The sequence below is a fragment of the Diospyros lotus genome, chromosome 11, assembly GCF_014633365.1.
Source record: "Diospyros lotus cultivar Yz01 chromosome 11, ASM1463336v1, whole genome shotgun sequence".
Lineage (NCBI taxonomy): Eukaryota > Viridiplantae > Streptophyta > Magnoliopsida > Ericales > Ebenaceae > Diospyros > Diospyros lotus.
The window spans coordinates 5,084,648-5,090,518 of NC_068348.1; the positions used below are offsets into that span (position 1 = coordinate 5,084,648).

Below are 5,871 nucleotides of genomic sequence, written 5' to 3' on the forward strand. Positions count from 1 at the left end.
TTTAATTGCACCTTTGTAGCTAACATGAGGCACACACATATAAAGCAAACTAGCAATATTTTTCAAACGATCCCCTAATGTTATTGTGGTTACAACCATATATAGAGAAGAAAAGCAAGCAACAACATTAGAAAAGCTTTAATTTCATGGTTGTGATTGAATGACTCTGATATTATGTGAATAATCTAAATCAAAGTGATTCCAATGTATAAATAAAACCAAGAAAAGAAGAACAAATATTATCATTGAGCTACGAAAGTTAGGGTTAAAATAATAAAGCACAAAGAGAATATATACAACAATAAGCAGAGGAAAAGACTAAACTACCCTTATTATAAAATACTAATTATGATAACATATATATATATATATATATGCATATAAATTCTAGAAGTTGAAACATTTCTATATACAACCAAATCAAATCAACTAAGTAAAGGATGGTTGAGCATAAAAGAAGCCACTACATAAAAAGTCAAAGACAAACATATGGAAATGATGGTGGTTTTGGCAGGTATCCTCCCTTTATCAGTCCTCAACACCATGGCATCATACACTGGCCAACAGTTAACAACCACAAAGCCAGCAATGAACATTTGAACAAACAATTGGTTTGCGTTACCAGTACCTGTGAGAAATACTTTAATCGACCCTCCAAAGAAAGCCGTGAAGTTGATGATTGCAACCACTGCGAGCGATACAAACATAGGCGAATGGACTCCAAACTCAAAGGTGCCTTGATCATACCTCTTTCTTTGTTCATTATCTTCCACTTTGCTAGTTATGCTAAACCCTTGTGTAGCTATGCCTAGGTGCTTGGAGGCAAACTCAATTGACCCGAAAAGATGGGTTGTCACCCCCCTCAACATCCACATCCGTTGGTCACTCCACCACTTCTGAAAGGTCTCTTCAGCTAACATGAAGTCCAAACAATCTTGTCCATAAGCCCCCATAAATAGAAAAACATACACGATGAACCATTTATTCGAGACCTGAAATGTAATGTAATGCAATGTAGTGTGATTTTACAACAATTGCACCAAAAGGGATATGGAACATGCATATATACCTCTGGGAAGATGGAGATTCCGTTGAGAAGGGTGAATTGAGGCAAAAATGCATATATGGTGATTGGAATTGATAAAATTGGCAAAAAAGCATAGTAGGTATAGCAAAGGCCCGTTAGTAGCCCCATACTCTTGACCCCAAAAGTTAATGGGTTGTATTTGGATATGGAAACCTCGAGGAGGCCCACATCCCATCTCTTGGTTTGGTTTAATGCGTCAACTAGTGTGATAGGAGCGTCGCCAATAAATACAGGCCTGTTAGGATTGCAATATGCAGACTTCCATCCCTCACAATGTAACCGAAAGCTAGTATAATAGTCCTCAACCAAGGACCCATATCTGAAGCCCAACTGCAAAATTTTGGGCCCAATGCCATTATTTTCGTTTCCTTACAAAAGCTTGTTCTATATTAAGGAAATAGAGAATGCCTTACCTTAGCCCCCCAGTTGCAGTTGGTTTGCTCTTCGTATTTGCAGCTTGCTACATGGTGTCCCAATGCCATTATTGGTTGGGCCTTGATGGGCTTGTCCACCATATGGTCTGGCTTAAGCTCGGGGATCTCAGGGCCCACAAAAGACAATGGGCCCCCAAAGAAAACTCGACGACAGAAAAAACACCCGGATCCAGAATAGTCTGGGCCTACTAGCCCATCGAGTCCGGTTGCATTAATTTCAAAACGTTTAAACTGATTGGCATAGATATCATGCTTGTCAATCCCATGGAAGTGTTGAGGGAACTGAACATACCCTAAATTGGGCTTGATTTTGGGATCACAAAAGAAACATAGCATAATCTGGAGTGTTTTAGAGTCATTAGAGTACATGTCACAATCCAGAGTCAATATTATGGGTGCATTTGTCATAATAGCTGACACTCGAAGCTGTGCATTTAGCAAGTATTAGAAGCAAACTATAGCATTACATAACCCCTAAGTTCTAGGGTTTTTTTTTTTTTTTTTTAATGAGGAATGAGTATTTTTATCACGAAAAAAGAATTTATTTTACATATATTTAATCATCCAATGAAAACAAAATATTTTCTTATTAAACATTATTTTCAATTTTATTTTTTAAATTTGAAAAACAACAACACTATCAAGCACACATTTAGTTTCTATTTTGTTAACAAAAAATGAAAACAAACATAAGACATTTTGCTCTTACCTCCTAGCAAAAATAAATAAATAAATAAATAAATAAATAAAAAAGGAGAAAAAGAAAAGATTTTATTTTATGCATCCTTTATTTTAGAAATTACTAAATTTGTAATTTCTTTATTAGATATTTGACATTATCCTCTCTACAAAGAATATTGATATTTTATCCTTTTTAATAATTTGAAATGGTTGTCCTGTGATGGTAGAAATCAAAAGGGCATAAAAGACATTTTATTTGGTAGGACAATCATTTCAGATTATCAAATAGAATAAAATATCAATATTCCTCTACAAAATCTATCATTTTATTAAAGTAATAATAATAATAAGAGGAAGAAGAAGAAGAAGAAGAAGAAGAAGAAGAAGAAGAAGTGGTATGCATACCAGGGCATTAAGGGCTCCAGCCTTAAAGTGATGGGAAGACATTTTGCTCTTCTCTCTGGACACATACACCAAATTTGGCATGGATTGCCCTGTTATGTCTCTGTCTTCCCTGGCCTCCAACAACACCTACATTGTGAAATACAATGAGCCAAATCTAATTCACCATGCCAATTCTAATTCAATGATACAATTAGTTATTTTTGTCACGGGGAGAAGGATTTGAAGATTGAATCCAATTCATTTATGATAAATTAATTTGAACTAAATTGTATTTTTAAAAAAAATCTATCATAATTGGATGATTCGGTTTATGATTAGTGGCATTTTTGTAAAACAAGCTAAAATTTAGAGGTATTTTTATAAAACAACATATTACGATTTATTCAATAGAAATCAAAAGACTAGTGTTTGAAATTGAATTGAAAACTTTTTTCTTTTGTATAAAAAATAAAACCAAACCGACGAAATTTATTTTAATCATTGGATTTGGGTTCATTAAAAACAATAAGAATCAACTTAATTAGAGTAAACCTGAATTATAGTAGGATGATCTTGGCGAGTAAATTCTTCAGTCCATTTGCTAAACAGTTAGTGTTCTTGTTCACAAGTGATAAATTCGTCTGGAACTTTTCCTTTCTCAACTATGTTCTCTATCCTTATCTTCATGCTTTGATACAATGTCTGTAATATGAACATATAATGTTCAAGTTTATAAGGTACCAACATAATTGATATCAAAAAAAGGATTAATGAAGGGCCACTACATCAAGCACAAATGACATAATCCTCTAATCAAGCTTAGCAATAATAGAAGTACTTTAGCATAAGAAACAATTCAAGTGATATATGCCCACAGAAACCAACTTCGCCACAATCTCAGAATGATAGTCTAATTAAGCCATGCGTCATCACCTTAATTTGTTCAGTCTCCGAGGATTGACTGTTATTTGATCCGAAAAAAGCTTCTGGGCATCTCTCCACAATCTCCTTCTTCCTGCAAAAGGGTATCCAATGGCTTGCAAACCTGGCGGCCTCCATGAACGCAAACAGAGTCAGCTGGGAGCCGCCGTCGTCCGAAACATACACCGAAATCTTCTCCGGCGGATAATCGTAAGCCATCACCGACAGGGCAGTGTTCACCACGGTCATCGGCGGCTCCTTGTAGGGGTCCGCCGTGCATATGAAGATGTCCAGCGCCGGAAAATCCCGTCTCTTCACCACTTTCTCCAGGTTTTCCGGGAAGGCGCGGCGGTGGACCGGGCGGAAGCGGAAGGACTGCGCGGAGAACCACAAGAACCCTAGAACCAAGTCGGCGATGAAGAAGGTAGCGGAGGTGACCAAGGAGAGATAGGTGGCGGAGCCCAGGGCGGCCGCTGCATGGCGGCAGAGCACGGCGAGGATGGCGCACGTGTAAACCAGTGCGAACGCACGGTTGGCAAGCGTGAGGCGGGAGGGCGTGAGCGTGTGAAGAAGGGGGGGCTGTTTGGCTGTGGCATATTCCTCCATGTCTGTGCTCTGCACCACTGGGCGATGATCTGATCTCTCTCCAACGTTTTGCATGATTGATACTTATAGGCCTTCTCTGAATTTTTTCACACAAGTGGTGGAGATGGAAGTGACAATACACGTCGATAGAAATATTAAAATTATATAAAATATGACCCTTCCCAAAATTAAATAAGAAAATGCTATCCGCAACCCACATTATTTCTCTTCACCACTCACATTTAATATTCCCTAACTAGTCTCGTTAAAAATCCTTTATTACCCTTCTACAACCACTTTTTCATCTTTCTTATTTACTCTTCAGAGCCACTTTCGGCCATTTCTTTATTTCTTCTCTCATTCTCATTATTTTCTCATTCTCTTCTCCATTTCTTCTTTCTTTCTCATTCTCTTCTACTTTTCCCAATATAATGAATGACTATATAATATAATATCCGTCATTTCTCCATTTCATATCTGCCACCATCGCAGCTAACGGCAGCCGCGGTGGCACCATCGTCGCCAGTGGAACCCTCTTATCCAAGGGTTAGAGGACCACCCGAACCCTGGTATTCGGGGGGTCCCCAGAACCCCGGGGTTCGGGGTTTCAAGGGATCCCCAAACCCTGATATTCGTGAGTTCAAGAAACCCTTGAACCCCGGGGTTCGGTGGCTCCCCCAAAAATTCTCTCCCCACCCCCACATCCTCGCCAAAATTCTTACTACAGCCACAATCATGCAACCGCCATGCGCGCGCGCGCGCACACACACACACACACACACACACATACACACATGGTCGTCATGGCTGACCCATCTTGAGGCCCCCATGTTCGACTACCCTGGCCGATCGACCATGGCATATACACACACGCGTGCGTGGCCGCGACTGTGGCGGCATCCGCTTGCAGCCATGGTCGCACGGATAAGAGATATGTCGAGCAACCCAGGGGTTCGGGGGATCCCCAGATCCTCGAATCACAGGGTTCGTTGTCGATTGGGGGGTTTCTAGAAGCCCCCTATAGGCATGGGTTGGGGAGTTTCTCGACCTTCCTTGGCAATGGTGGTGGGTCGGTCGTCATCACCGACCCACCTTATGGCCGTCATGCGCACACACACACAGAGCAATAATGGTAGATGGCGACCGACCTTGGCAATGGTGGTGGGTTGACAGCCATGGCTATCGTGTGCGTGTGTGTATATATACATGTATGTATGTGTTTGTGTGTATGTGTGTATATGGCACAAGAGAGAAAGAGAGAGAAGCGATGCGGCAGCCGGCAATCAAGGTGGTCGGTGAAGAGAGCGGGCTGTGGGTTTGGAGTGGCTGCGAAGAGATAGGGTAATTTTAGAATATATGGGATGCAATGAGTAATTATGGTGGCTGCAAAAAGTAAAATACAAATTGAATTTTTGTGGGTTGTGAAGAGTAATATTGTGGGATGTGAATAGAAATTTTTAATTAAATAATATATTTTGGGAAAAAATTATATATAAAAAATAAAATTAGAATCATGTAATCTTTTCGTTCACTTATTAATAAAAAAGACTTATGACAACAACTTATAACTATAAAGAACTCATTATAGTTAGGCACATGCCAAACAATTTGTTTTACAAGTTTTAGATTGTGAATCGATGTAATGCTCAATCACAGATGATCTTATATTATATTATTTAATTTAATTGACCATAATATGTATTTAATATGGTCCCTAGATTAGTATATATATATATATATATATATAAAGTGTGTGCTATACGAGTTAATAAAACGAGT

At 39.1% G+C, this 5,871-nt stretch overlaps 1 protein-coding gene across 2 annotated transcripts; it reads right to left on the reverse strand.

Annotated features, from left to right (window-relative positions):
- Positions 1 to 315: 315 nt before the first annotated feature.
- On the reverse strand, positions 316 to 4,181 carry LOC127813662 (cellulose synthase-like protein G3). 2 transcript variants are annotated; one of them, XM_052354754.1, is made up of 5 exons: positions 3,520 to 4,181; positions 2,608 to 2,733; positions 1,501 to 1,860; positions 1,070 to 1,417; positions 316 to 992 (listed from the first exon to the last, which is right to left on the reverse strand). In XM_052354754.1, exons 1-5 carry the CDS (start codon positions 4,165 to 4,167, stop codon positions 426 to 428), a joined length of 2,049 nt encoding a protein of 682 aa, XP_052210714.1. In that variant the 5' UTR covers positions 4,168 to 4,181; the 3' UTR covers positions 316 to 425. The 2 variants fall into 2 exon arrangements, with proteins under 2 accessions (XP_052210714.1, XP_052210713.1); XM_052354753.1 differs by having other exon boundaries at positions 1,501 to 1,947; positions 3,520 to 4,180.
- Positions 4,182 to 5,871: the final 1,690 nt, after the last annotated feature.

What these genes read in the sequence shown, in the direction of transcription:
- LOC127813662 (XM_052354753.1), bottom strand. Translation starts at nt 4,167, where the DNA reads ATGCAAAACGTTGGAGAGAGATCAGATCATCGCCCAGTGGTGCAGAGC. An exon ending in CGGAGACTGAACAAATTAAG is followed by an intron (nt 2,734 to 3,519) that starts GTGATGACGCAT and finishes TTCACAATGTAG; the next exon opens with GTGTTGTTGGAGGCCAGGGA. An exon ending in GAATCTCCATCTTCCCAGAG is followed by an intron (nt 993 to 1,069) that starts GTATATATGCAT and finishes ATTACATTTCAG; the next exon opens with GTCTCGAATAAATGGTTCAT.